General features: G+C 32.2%; 1 protein-coding gene across 3 annotated transcripts; it reads right to left on the reverse strand.

Moving 5' to 3' along the window:
• Window positions 1-4,399: 4,399 nt before the first annotated feature.
• On the reverse strand, window positions 4,400-10,757 carry LOC114368012 (SPX domain-containing membrane protein At4g22990-like). 3 transcript variants are annotated; one of them, XM_028325338.1, is made up of 11 exons: window positions 10,580-10,757; window positions 9,950-10,043; window positions 9,717-9,837; window positions 9,168-9,479; window positions 8,778-8,882; window positions 8,171-8,625; window positions 7,477-7,778; window positions 6,798-6,970; window positions 6,094-6,284; window positions 5,731-5,864; window positions 4,400-4,939 (listed from the first exon to the last, which is right to left on the reverse strand). In XM_028325338.1, the coding sequence occupies exons 2-11, from the start codon at window positions 10,000-10,002 to the stop codon at window positions 4,701-4,703; spliced, it is 2,085 nt and encodes a 694-aa protein (XP_028181139.1). In that variant the 5' UTR covers window positions 10,003-10,043; window positions 10,580-10,757; the 3' UTR covers window positions 4,400-4,700. The 3 variants fall into 3 exon arrangements, with proteins under 3 accessions (XP_028181139.1, XP_028181138.1, XP_028181137.1); XM_028325337.1 differs by having other exon boundaries at window positions 6,798-6,973; window positions 9,950-10,023; window positions 10,580-10,755; XM_028325336.1 differs by having other exon boundaries at window positions 6,798-6,973; window positions 10,580-10,753.
• Window positions 10,758-14,325: the final 3,568 nt, after the last annotated feature.

Genomic DNA, 14,325 nt, shown 5'->3' on the forward strand with positions numbered 1-14,325 from the left:
TAAGAGTAGTGAAACTTTAAGTGTGAGGATTGAAAATATAGAGTGAAGAGATGTAAGATCATCTAATTCTTCTTAGAGAGGAAGAAGGAATGAGAGATATAGGGAGAGAAGAAATCATAGAAGATATGGAGGTAGACAAAGAGAGGAAGGGATTGAGGGAGTGAAGGTGAAGATCCTTACTTTTAAAGAGACTTATGATCCAGAAGTGTATCTTGAGTGGGAAATGAAGGTTGAGCAAGTCTTTGCTTGCTACGACTCTAATGAAGAGAAAAAGATTAAATTGACCTCCCTGGAGTTTGAGAAATATGTCTTAGTGTGGTCGAATCAAGTGAGAAGTGATGTTGAGAGCATGAGAAGACCTTTGATTAATATTTGGCAAGACATGAAGAAAGTTTTGAAAGAGAGATTTGTGTCGTCTTATTATGAGAGAGACCTTCACAACAAGCTCCAAAGACTAATTCAAGGAAGTAGGAGTGTAGATGAGTATTACAAAGTGATAGAGATTTCCTTGATTAACACTTAATTGAGGAGTCTCAAGAGGCCACCATAGCAAGGTTTTTGCATGGTCTCAATAGGGAGATTGTTAGTTGTTATTCATGAGTTAGTTTGGTATTGAAAATTTGCAAGGAAATAACAATGTGCCTCCAATTTATGGTTCTTTTTGTAGAGATTGTACATATTTTCTTTATTGTGTGATTTTATAGAGTAGAAACTTCATTTTTGTGACCTAATGTTTAATCCAACTCAGTTTGCAGGCCAAAGAAGAGAAGGTAAAAGTTGCTGATGACTCGCTTAGCAAGGCAGATTGGCAAAGCGAGATGCATCCGCTTAGCGAGGCATCCAGCTCGCTTAGCGGATGGGAAATCCTAGAATAGGATAAGTCAGAGATCTGTGCGCCCAGCGTGCAGCCAGCCCACCCAGCGAGGACGTTGTCTCTGCTCACGCTTAGCACGCCCAAGCTCGCTTAGCGGAATTTCAGTTACTCTCACTCAGCAAGTCTTCGAAAGCTAAGAAGTCCAATAGCCTTTTAAACACTGAAGCTAGTGGGAACTCAAGGGACAATCGGTCAAGAGCAACAAGGAGAGCCTACCTTCGTGAAAAACTGGGAGATTTAGGGTTGAGAGGCTGGAGAAGACATTCTCCATCATCTTCTTTCATTTTCTTTCACCAAAAATAGTTTCTTTCTTGTATTTTGAAGCTTTGCTTGTAATAGAAGGCTAGAGCCTCTTTGTTGGGGAGTAACTACTGAAACTTTTGATGTAATACTCTTACTATCTATTTAAAGTTGTTTTCTGGTGTTCTTTGCTTCTATCTATGCTTATTTGACATACTTGTAGCTTGATCACCCATTTGTATGTGTAGTTAGGCTTTTTAGTATTGGAAAATGCTTTAAAACCTCAAAATTTGATAGCGCAAGCTAGAAATCTGTATGTTTAGGAATAGAGTGCAGTGATCTAGTCTATTTTACACTATGTGCTTAGTGCAACTCTGTTAGAGCGAGTTTGTTGAGGAATCAAGAGCGAAAGTTAAGAGAATTAGACTCATTCATGTGAGGAATCATGGTCTAAGTATTTTCTCAATGTAAGAACACTAGGATAACGTTGAATAGAGAAAAAACTTTCATACAACAAGAGGTATTTTAGTAGGAATTCCCCAACGCATTTAACTTGATAGTTGTCACATTTTATAGCTTTGAATACTTTGTTTTTATTCAAATAGTTCAATAGTGCAGAAACTCAATTCACACTCAATATTTCTTTTATTTCAAGTTTGAAAAATGTTTACAAATTGAATATACATAGTCTAGGTGAAACAAATTTCCCGAGAATACGATACTCGGTCTTACCGTTTTATACTATTTGTACGAATTGGTACAATTGTCGAACCACCGGAACAGAGATCCAAGACATTGTAGAGTTACACCACTATGGCTCTTTGGAGGATCTCATTCATCAAGCTATCAAATATTTTAAGTGTTTGGGAAAAATAATTCTAACCCTACTCCTACTTCTTCAAAGGCGAATTCTATTAAATATTTTAAGTGTTTAGGAAATGGTCATATTGCCTCCCAATGTCCTGACAAAAGGACTATGGTTGTGCTAAGTAATAGGGATATCACTAGTGCATCTTCTTCTAGCTCTTCTAGTTTTACTAGTGAGAGTGAAACTGAATGTGATGTACAATCCCTGGAAGGTGATCTTTTGATGGTTAGGAGGTTAATGAGGAGTGTGTAAGGATAGAGATGAAACTCAAAGGAAGAACATTTTTCATACTAGGTGCATGATCATTGGGTAAATATGTTCTTTGATTATTGATGGGGGTAATTGCACTAATGTAGCTAGCCAAAGATTGATTGAAAAGCTTGCTTTGAAAATTTTTCCTCACCCTAAGCCTTACAAACTACAATGGTTGAGTGAGAATGGGGAACTAGTTGTAGATAAACAGGTTTTGATATGTTTCTTCATTGGAAAATATGTTGATGAGATATTCTTTTATGTAGTCCCTATGGAGGCTAGCCATCTCTTACTTGAAAGGCCTTAAGAGTATGATAGGAATGTTGTCCACAATGGTATCACAAACAAATTTTCATTAGTACATAAAGGACAAAAGGTTACCCTTAAACATTTGTCTCCAAGTGAAGTTTGTGAGAATCAAATAAAAATGAGTGAAAAGAGAACGAGAAAAACAAAAGTGATGAAAAGAGAAAGACATGAAAGGAGAGAAGATAAAAAAAAGTGAAACTGAAAAGAAAAAAAATCAAGAGAGAGAAATACAAAGCTTGTTCATGAGAGAAAAAAAGGTGAAGAGAGTGATGTTAGATAGGCAACATATGTATTTACTAATGTCTCATGATTATTGTTTGTCTTCTATTGCTAGTTCTTTGCCTATAGCTCTGGAAGAATTATTGAAGGAGTTTGGGGATGTATTTCCTAAAGACACCTCTCATGGGTTACTTCCTTTGAGAGGGATAGAGCACCAAGTTGATCTCATTCCAGGAACTTCCTTACCAAATAAGTCAGCATATAGAAGTAACCTGAAAGAGACAAAAGAGATCCAAAGACAAGTGGAGAACTTGATGGAAAAAGGATGGGTGAGAGAAATCTTGAGCCTATGTGTTATGCCTGTCATCCTGGTAAATCAAATTCTATCACAACTTCTAAGGTATGTGATAGATAAGAATTTGAAAGTTTGGGAGGAATATATATCTCATGCTGAATTTTCTTATAACAGGGTAGCAAACTCTATTACTTATTCTCCTTTTGAGGTAGTTTACGATTCTAGTCCATTGTCCCATCTTAATTTGTTACATTTGTCTAACACTTCTGCTATGATGAATAGGGATGAACTTTCTAAAACCAAATTTGTTAAGAGTTTGCATGAGAAGGGGAAAGCACAAATTGAGAAAAAAAATTGAACAATATGCTAGATATTCCAATAAGGTTAGAAGAAAAATGGTTATCAAACCAGGTGATTGGATTTGGATTCACTTGAGAAAGAATATGTTTACTTCCAAAAGAAAATCTAAAATTCAAGAAAAGGGAGATGGTCATTTAAGTTTTAAAGCGCATCAACTATAATGCATATAAAATTGTTTTATCACTAGACTATGGTGTGAGCAACACTTTTAATGTTACTGACTTGACTCTTTGTGATATAGGTACCTTTGACATTAATTCGAGGGTGAATTCTTCTCAAGAAGGAGGGTATGATAGAAAACTATCCAAGGAAGAATTTGGCTTAAGTGAACTCAACATGGATGGGTCAATCACTTGAGCAAGGAATAAGAGAATTGGAGAAGATCTTGGCAAGAGACTAAATTCTCTCATGAATGTAAGACAATAAGAAGTGAAATTCATTTGTTTTAGCAAACTTTTAGAATAAGAATTTTTTTATTTTTAATCATATTTTTTGACATATTTTTGGACTTGTAATAGGCTGCTACCCTTTTTATTATTATTTTTAAGTCTTTTAATTAGTAGATTAGTTATTAGACCTTGGGTCTAATTTAGAATTATTAGTAGGAGTTATAAATAGACTCTTTAAACACTTAGTTAACAGTTTTTATGAAATTTCAAATTAGACACAACTAGGAGAGTGTCTCTCTTAGTTCTTGTGTGAAACCTTAAGTTCTTATATCCTTTTATTTTTTCTCAATCTGATAGAGCCTCAAATTGGTTACCCAGTTTGCTGATACTAAAAATTGGATTCGCGAATCAGGATTCCATCAAAGCCTCTAAGATTAAGCATTATATAATCATATATAGATTCACACTTAACTAATCTGTCTAAAATCTGAATAAATCAACTTGGTCCCGTAATTAATATAACAAATAATTCAATTTATTTACATCCCTGCTTCACTATATACCGGAGTGAAAATAAAAGGCACGCCAAGGGATAATAATAAGCATTTCATTTCATTCATTCAGTGATCTATAATAGAAAAACAACAAAGAAAACCCATCTCTACAGCAAAATGATAATGACAATAGAGGAAACCATACCATAAAGAAATACACATTTGGACTATACCTACATAATGAGCCGAGCTACTTTTCAAACTTTATGGAGCCATTGAAAACTTTATTGATAAAAAATATTGAATATAGGAAAGAATGCAGAGCCAAGTGGTGAAGAGACTGAGGTTTTGCTGAAGAGCATTCTCCTCTTTTCATCTCAATCTCAACCTCAGACAGAAATCAATATAAAGAATTGTAGGTAAAGCAGGTTGCAAGGATGGAAGTTACACAGATGAAGAGTGAAGGAAGGAGGGTCACATTAAGGAGCATACTCTGATGAACGTACCCGGCAAGGGTAATAGTTGCATCAGCAACCACCCTAGCAAGAGTCCCAGCCTCCGTAGACAAAAGTCCACCATTGTAGGTTCCACGAGAAAGCCTCGATGACATTACTCGCGAAAGCAGTGACAAGTTGACACCTGTAATGGATGAAAGTGAAAGGTTACACAAATCAACAGCACTCTGGTAAGGAAAAACAAATTACATCAGCAATTACCAAAACCCCTTTGATGTTTGTGTCGGCAAGGACCTATAACATTGTGTCCTTATCCAACTGGCATCAAAAGTTCAAGTCTAATGACTAAATGACCATCTGATCAAGGGTTATGCAGATATAATTAAGCCATTAGTATTCTCGTGAAGGTTGATATATTGGTTGGACAGATACAGAAGTGGCACAAATGAACCTAACAAAGCCTAACTTTTTCATGTTCCTTGATGAAATGTCTCGTCATTTAATTTTAAAACAAGAGAAAGGTGGAATCCATCAAGACAAAGGTGGAATCCATCAAAATGAAGTGATATAAAGCTCAAAGAAAAGAATAAAGAGAAAAATGGGAAATATATGACAGCCTGGTGTTCAAAATATGTAATTCAAAAATCACATTTAGATAATTATTATCATATAACTTCAACGACATTCGGGAATTTAATCAAGCAAAGATCATGAGGGAAAAACAACCGCATGCTATTTATTGCCACTATAATAATAGTATAATACTACTCCTGATGCTAAAAAGTTAGAAATGTTTTATCATTTTATATTACTGAAATTTCATGGTTTCACATAATGGGACAAGACATTATAGCCTAACTTCATTATGGTCATATTCCTAACCAATGTAGGGCATCTTAATACAATGCTTCCTTTGCATTTCTACAATACAATCCTGTCCATAACCATAAATAATAAAGCAAAATAAGATCTTACCTTCAAGTACTTCGGCAGAAACAAATAAAAGGAGACCCGAACAGATGTATTGTGGCTCAGAATATGGAATGATTACTTGAAAACTCAGTAGAACACCTATGAGAACCATAATTTCTGATGCCAACAGAATTTGCCTAAAACAGATTAAAAATAAGTAATCTCTCAGAATCACATGGAAAATATTTCAACAACTTTAGTTCTCTAAATGGTTCTTGTAGAAGTTTGAGAGTGAGGATCTAAAATGTCTATTGGATTTTTTTTCCTTCTCATTTTATTAAATATCAACATGGATTATATATCATCCTATATCTTCAGAAAATCAAGCTAAAGCAATATCTGATTATGGGTTTTATTAGACATTACCTGTCCTGGAACATGTTGCTTATATAGCTTCCAACAACAATGTTTACAGGAAGAACTGTCAGGCCAAGGCAAGCAAGAAAAACTGCAACTGTGCTTGTTGACCAGTTGAAGTAGTATGTTGTAACGACACTAGATTCCGATAGCAAAATCTCCATTACATATTTGAGCATGAAATATATCAATAATTGAACCTGGAGATGTTACACAAATTTTCTCAGGTAAATCGTTTAACTTCTCCAATATTTTTTTTTTTATCTAACCATCACATTCCACTGGAACATGGTGAATATAATATCAGAAAAACATCACAAGAGATCTTCAATTATCCAAAATGGCAGTACTTAATAAGCTCAATGATATATGATGTTCACAATTATTTAACTCCAAGTCTCAAACTATTATATTCCAACTTCAAAAGAGAATCATATCTGTTATCTGGCAAGTGGCACATGAGTCTATTTTACTAGTTTTTTAATTGTCAGAAACTGTATAAGAATGCAATTAGCAGTTTAATTTCTCATTTATAATTTCTTTTTTTTACAAATAACTAGTCTTTCATACTCATACATACATGTGTGACTTTCACATCAATAAATTAGTTTTCCATATTAACATTAAGTTAAAGCTTATACATCATCTAATGAAGTCATTTTTTATCGATAGAAATTCAATATAATAGCGGTGACAGGAAGTTCTTCACAAACCTTTACAGAAGGTGTAAGGAGTCTGTATGCCATTACAATTGAATTCACTGGCTGGCGAGACTCCTCTGGGGCTTCTTCGCTATCATCACAATCTTGGTCGGCATCTTCATCTACCTTATTCTCTGAACTAATCAGCAATGGTTGTTTTAAGCCTTTTTCAAGTGCATTGTTTACTTCTGGACAGATGAAAAAGTGTCATTTTCTATTGCTTGTATTGACGCTCATCAGAATGATAAAACTCATATGACAAGAAAATACATGCAACTATGACAAAGTAAAGTGATAATAAAATCAAAGACGATTTTTATAAATATTGATTGGATTGATATACAGAGGCCATTGAAGCCAGAAATATCATTATTTGCACAGTATTATATTTTGGCAGCAGAGTTACTAATTTGCTAGATATAGCATTCCAAAGAAAGATGCTGATATAGAGATTAATGGTTAATGCCTTTTTAAGATTTTAAGTCTAATACCCTCACTTTTGATGCACAAGAATATGATCTATTATGTTTATGGACTACTTTCGTTTATTGTTAAGATTCTCAAAATACACCAATAATCAGTGCGATAGACAGATACATGATTTTTAGAAAATTTGAGCCAAAAACCTAATGAATCAAAATACTTAGTCTTAAACAATAAGTAACAAGCAGATGCAATATAAGTTCAGTACCATCATTTGATTGATGTGGTGTGTGATCCTCTTCAGCTTCACGAGCGGGTTCCTTAAAAGTGATCCACAACCATACAAGATATATCAGCCAAGCAACAGCCATAACCCACCCAGGCAAGGTGTTCTGATTAAATGTAAGCTTGGAAATTTTAAAATTAATTTGCAGTATGCCAGCTAATGCAGGACCACAAGCCATTCCAAGAGCACTAGCACTAACAAAACCTGCTGATGCTTGCATGCGAATTTTTAATGGCACACAATCACTGATATAACGCCGGTTAACAGCTCTGGCAGAACCAAATCTGCAACAATATCAAGTGTTTGTCAGTCATAAAAAGGTCTTAATGTGACTGGTACCACATAATATTCTTAGCATGATGATGATGGTAATCAGTGTATAAACTTTTCAACTCCAACATAGAACATAATCTGTGAAAACCATGAAAACAATGGTATACTAAGATTCCTATTTTAAAATCTATTTTATATCCTCTTTTAATTCCAATTAGGATTTGGTTTCCATGGATTCAATTTATGAGGTGTCTTATTCTGGATTGCTGAAAATGGTGGTAAGCCTACTGGTGAGACTGAGAGTGAGAGATTTAATCTTCTCTAAAGTTAAGGCACAATACAATAAATTATCTTCATCAAGTAATGAATGACAGGAGGAGTTAAGAAATGGAAGACTGCTTACCCACATAAAAGACGACCAATTAAGAGAATCCATATTGAACTAACATCATATGCCAATGCATACAAGATATTTCCAAGAAAAAGAACTATGCTACTGAATACAAGAGGCCTAAAGTATGACTTGTTTGACCATGCACTAAAATACACTGATGAAAACACTTGTGCAACAGCCATTGCCCCAATCACAATCCCACAAACTGTTGGCGCGGCCCCAAGGCTCATAGAATAGTCATCTGCTGTTGGGACAATAATATATGTATTGACCATATATAAAAATGTGTTTGCCAGGTTCAGGAGAAGAGACATAAAATGGTATCGTTGATCATCAACATGTTCCTCAGAAGGGCTAGGCAGCTCTTCATGCATAATGAGTGCATGCTGCCCCAAAAAGTTAAGGAAGTTTGTCGAGTTGGTTAACCTATCAACAGCTGCATTTATTGAATCAACGACTGGATCCTGCATACAAGACCAAGTATATATGATGAAAAATCCCCATCAACCATGTGCTGCTACAGGGCTACCTAACCAGCAGCCTGCCTTAGAACATTAGGAAAGAACATAACAAACAAAGTAAGTGTATGCTGGAGCAAACTAAATGCTAAAGAGACCTGAAGGGGAAGCGTAGGCTGATCATAAATTGATAAGTAGCTCCCTTGACGGTCTTGAAGATCATGAAGATTGCGAGATAAGGCTCCCACAACAGCTCCCAATCCCTGCAAATTCCATATCAGCCAGTCAATATTCATACTTTAAAACTATACACTGTTAATTAAACCCCATTAGTAGTTAATTACAATAGTCATTTGTGAGAGAAATGGTGCCTTTAGGCATAGGAAGGTGCAAACCCCCAAAGTTCAGCAAATTAGGCACTGGACTGAGGTGAGAAATCCCTTGTTCTTTCTTAAATAAAATACCAGTTTTCTATCAACTACATGAGAGTTCATCTGTTATGTAATTAATTAATTCTGTAAAAGTCATGCTTGAGCAAAACATATTACCACATGCTTGAACACTTGTTGCAGCTGGGAGTAAGGATGATTTGCACGAGTTTTGACATAGTAATCTGTGAATCTATAGCCAAAGCGTTTATCAAACTTCTTCAATATCTTGCGCAAACCAATAGCATTGATCTCCACAAAAAAGAGAAGCTTTAATAGATCTTGTCCCAATGCTCTATAAGCTTCTCGTAATTCAATTATTTTGCTTATTTCAGGCTCCTCCTGAAGAGCATCGCGCTGTTCTCCAAGCTTTGTTATCTGGCACGCCAAGAGCCCTTGTTGCTCCAGCAGGAAAAGGACAATCTTCTCAATCTGAATTGCAAAAAAAGGGATGTGATTGAAAGTTGAAACAAATGTGCAACATACAAGATTCCCAACAAAATACCACAAAAACACAGTTTGATAACAGTTATGGTTCATTCTACTCAGATAATCACATTCATTCATATAAATATATCCAGAATCAAAATTGGGCATTAAAAGTAATGGAAAGGTTCAACCTTCATTCAGAATTGCAGAACTAAGCATTCAACAAAGAAAACAGAAAACCTGATTATCCAGCATTCGTGAGAAATCCTTGAGTACATGTCGCCGATCTAGTGTTCCAAGTTGAATTTGTTGGGCATACTGCTTCACTCGTTTCTTCATGAGTTTGTAGTTTATGTAATATCTATAGCAAAATGAAAAAAAAAAAAACCAAACTTATGAGCCTAAAGTACCATTAACGCAGGACTAATGTCTAATATTAAACTCCGAAGTTTATAACCCCCAACAGAACATACCCTTGCCATTCTTGAATTTGTCTGTCTTTCAACTTCTTCCCAAAGGCAACCATCTCTTTCAGCAATGGGAAAGGCTTTAATCAATCGAAGCAAACTAAATCAATCAACCATTAAAAAGGGTCAAACTCATTACATCAAAACCAAAACCATGAAAATCAAAACAAGTTCAGTTCACAAAAGAACCGTTTCAATCAGGCAACACACAACACACAACATGATCTTAATCCAATATCAACATAGTAGTCTTTTTCCATTTTCTGGTTACAAAAATACTAAAAGAGGCTACCCCATTTCAAGACGCAAAGCATATCACACATATCATCAAAGGCATAAAGTGTTAATTACAAGTTACAAATAACACTTCAGAATTGCTGCCAAATCAAAAATAAACTTTACAACATATGAATTTGCTGCACCCACTCGGAAATTCAATTATTTATAATAGCTTGTTACTTTAATGAATACACAACCTTTACAGAACAAACACGGCAAAACACCCAAGCTAGAAAAAAGTTTAAACATATAAGCCCAAAAAGAAAAGGAAAGAAAGGAAGAAAAATTTTTAAAAAAAAATAATATAAAAACACTTTAAAATATTGAAAGTTAAGATTTTGAATCTGATAGCCATACCGGGGTTCAGTTGCTTCCAGCTCTGGAGCAAAAAAACGCGATCTCTGTTTGTTTTTGTCCTTTTTTTCTTCCGTTTTTGCCTTTGATTTTGATGAAGATTCTTAGCCACCAACAAACGCAGCACTAATAACAATCAGAATTATATAGTCGCCGAAGATGGCATGGGATGCCAATAATAATTAATTAATAAAATCACCAAGAAATAAAACAGGGGAAAATAAGACGATAAACTCATAAAAAGTTATTGTAATTAAATTTATTACCAAAAGAAGGAAGAAAATGACAGAGAATAAAAGAAACAAAAAGATAAGCGCCTCAACTCAAATAGGGTAGAGAAGACTGAAGAGAGAAAAATAGATTCCGTGGTGTGCAATAGCCGCCATAATTTAATTTCAAGTATCTTTCACTAAAAAAATTTAGGAATAATAATTTCATGAAATTTAGGAGTACTTCCTGAGTGTCAATTGATAACAGATATTCAATTAATTCATGTTAAATCAATTAATTGTTTATATTATTATTATTTTTTATCTTTTTATTCACTTAATTATTTCTCTTTAATATTTGAAAAGAGAATAATTAAATAATAATATATAAAAAATAATTGAAAATTAGAAAAAAGCCTTATAAAAATGACAAACAAATTTTTAAAAATATCTTATAATTAAGGACAGGTAGGAGGAAATATTTTCTATTAATTGAACATAATATAATTGAAATTTGAAAATAAGACTAAATTAAATTTTGAATCTTTTTTATTTTAAAAACTATTTGTTATTTATTAAAAATGATATTTTACTTTTGAGATTATTTTAGTTATATTTAATTTTATTTCCTTTTTTAAAAAAATTAAGTACAAAAATGAAGCTGCGTATTACATAAATTAAATATAATAAGATGATGAAAATTACATTAAATATAAATAATATGCATATAAATATTTAAATACACATGATAAATATATTCATGTTATAAATAATATATTTGTGATTGTTGATATCTTTTATAATATTTCTTAATTTTTATGTATCGTATGTAACTTCCTAATTATTTCTTATACCTATAATTAAGTTTCTCCTATGGGAAAGAATATATATACATAATTATCATTTTATCTAAATTTTTGTTTCTCTTCTCAACTTCTCTCTGCTTTCGACTCTGAATCATATTTTATTTAACAATTAGCTTAATTTTTTTGTGTTTTGTATGGTATTAAAATCATATTTTATATTTTACAAGAGTAAATTTTATATTTTTTTGAATTTTTAATATATTATTAATTATTTATTTTAAATTTTAATAAATGTATGTTAGTATGTCAATAAATATTTAAATATATTTTCATATACAGATGCTTCAGAAAAATTATTATTATACTGATTTCTTTCACTTTGGTGATATATTACATTTTTTATTTTCTTTTAAACAAAATTAATTTAGTTCATTTTTTTATTTTTTTATAACCATATTAACGATACTTAAAAAAAAATTAAAAATCCCATAAACTGCTCTCAGAAAAATCCCAAACCAACCCTTTATATATATATATATATATATATATATATATATATATATATATATATATATATATATATATATATATATATATATATATATATATTAATTTTACACTAGTATGTTTTACAATAGAACAATATGTACTATAATTCTTTTAAAAATGTATAATAATTGATTTATAATATAATATAGTAAATATAAAATATACATTAATTAATTGAATTATTTAGAAAAAATAAATACAAGATGATCAGTGAACATCATCTTATAAAATCAAACATCAAACTTTATATATATATATATATATATATATATATATATATATATATATATATATAAAACTAGAGTGTTATGACGAATGTCATGCATGCATAAAGGTCTTTCTAAATATTTTTATAACATATATTTTTAAAATTTTCTATTAAAAATTATTTATAATTTTTATTTATTTATTTTAATCATTTAGTTATTAATTATTGTTGTCTTGATTATATATGTAGTAGACTTTATAAAAATAGAATGAGAGAAATAATAATTAATTATATGTTAAGAGGGTTGGTAATTTAAATAATCATTGAAAATAATATTGCAAACAATCTAAGTTGGGAGTTGACCATTATAATAAAAATCAAAAATCAAATATGTATAAAATGACATTTTCACTTATATATTTTTAAATTGAAACTGTAATTGAAGCTCCACGTGTCTTTCACATCATATATGTTAGTTTTTGAAAAATGATATAAAATATTTTAAATTTTTTACCTATAAGAATTTTAAAGATTTTGAATTAGTAATTATAAACTAAAATTATATTTTTGTGCTAAATATCAATAATGATGCAATCCTCCCTAGGAAGGGACCAATCACTAGAACCATGAGCAAGAGGCTCCAAGAAGATTGGGCTAGAGCTGCTGAAGAAGGCCCTAGGGTTCTCATGAACCTTAGGGTAGATTTCTGAGCCCATGGGCCAAGGTTGGGTCCAATTATCTTTGTACATATTAGACTAGGATGTCATTATATTTGGTCCTTGTATATAGAGCTCCATATTGTAGGTAGGGTACCCTAGAAATATAGGATTTTTCAGCCCTTGTATTTTAGGGCACCTAGACTAGTTTTTGTATTAGGGGTAGTTTTGTAATTTCACATGCACTAAGTGGATATTTGATGTGTGTGGTTGGAAATAAATTTAATTGAATTGGTAGAAGCCCAATCCAATTAAATTTTAGAGGGGGAGGTGAGCATTTGCTTACTACACCCCATTGCCACATCATATAGTCACACTTTGTGCATGTCCTTCATGTTTTTCATGCCTCATGACACCTAAGCACACCTAGTGGAGAATCTTGTAATTGATCTTGGATTAGTGGGCTGAACCATAACTAAAATTCACTAATCATAATTAGTGAAATTTTGGCTCCAAAGTTTGGCTCCACAAATTCAATTTCAAATTCAAGTGAAATTTGAATTTCCCTCCAATTTTGTGTGACACTTAGGCTATAAATAGAGGTCATGTGTGTGTATTTTTTGGAACTTTGATCATTTGAATATTAACTTCAGATTTCAGAGCTCCTTTTGAGCACAAAATTTCGTGCTCTTCTCTCCCTCTCCCTTCATTCATCTCCTTCTTCCTCCAAGCTCTTATCCATGGCCTCCTATGGTGGTGAGCTTCTTCTAGACTCATCTTCTCCTTGAAGTGGCGTCTCCTCTCTCTCTTCCTTCTCCATTCCGCTGCCATTTATCTTCCAAGAAGCAAAGGAATCCATTGATGAAGAAGATCCTAGGCCTACAAGCTCCAATGGAGCTTGCATCAAATAATGTATCATGAGTACAATACTTTTTAAGTTATTAATTATTATTGGGTAATATAAATAGTCAATTGAAGATTCAATTTATTATTATATCTTAAAATATATAGAAATAATTAAATTAAGAATTAAATTTATGTTTTGTCAATTAATTATTTATATTTTATCTTAATTTGAATGTATTGTAATTCTTAATCTAAATATATTGATGTTATTAATTAATTTGAACTAAAATATATATTTCTCTTAAATTACTTTAAACTAATTAAATATTTTAAAAAGAAATAATTGAATATTTTACGTTGAATATTTAAAATATGTTTTTACTTAATGAATTACAATGTTGTTGGGGAGGTACCATAATACCATAATCTCTAACCCATGAAGAAACAAATATAAACGGGTAATAATTATATGAAA

This window comes from Glycine soja, chromosome 9 (genome assembly GCF_004193775.1).
Source record: "Glycine soja cultivar W05 chromosome 9, ASM419377v2, whole genome shotgun sequence".
Classification (NCBI taxonomy): domain Eukaryota; kingdom Viridiplantae; phylum Streptophyta; class Magnoliopsida; order Fabales; family Fabaceae; genus Glycine; species Glycine soja.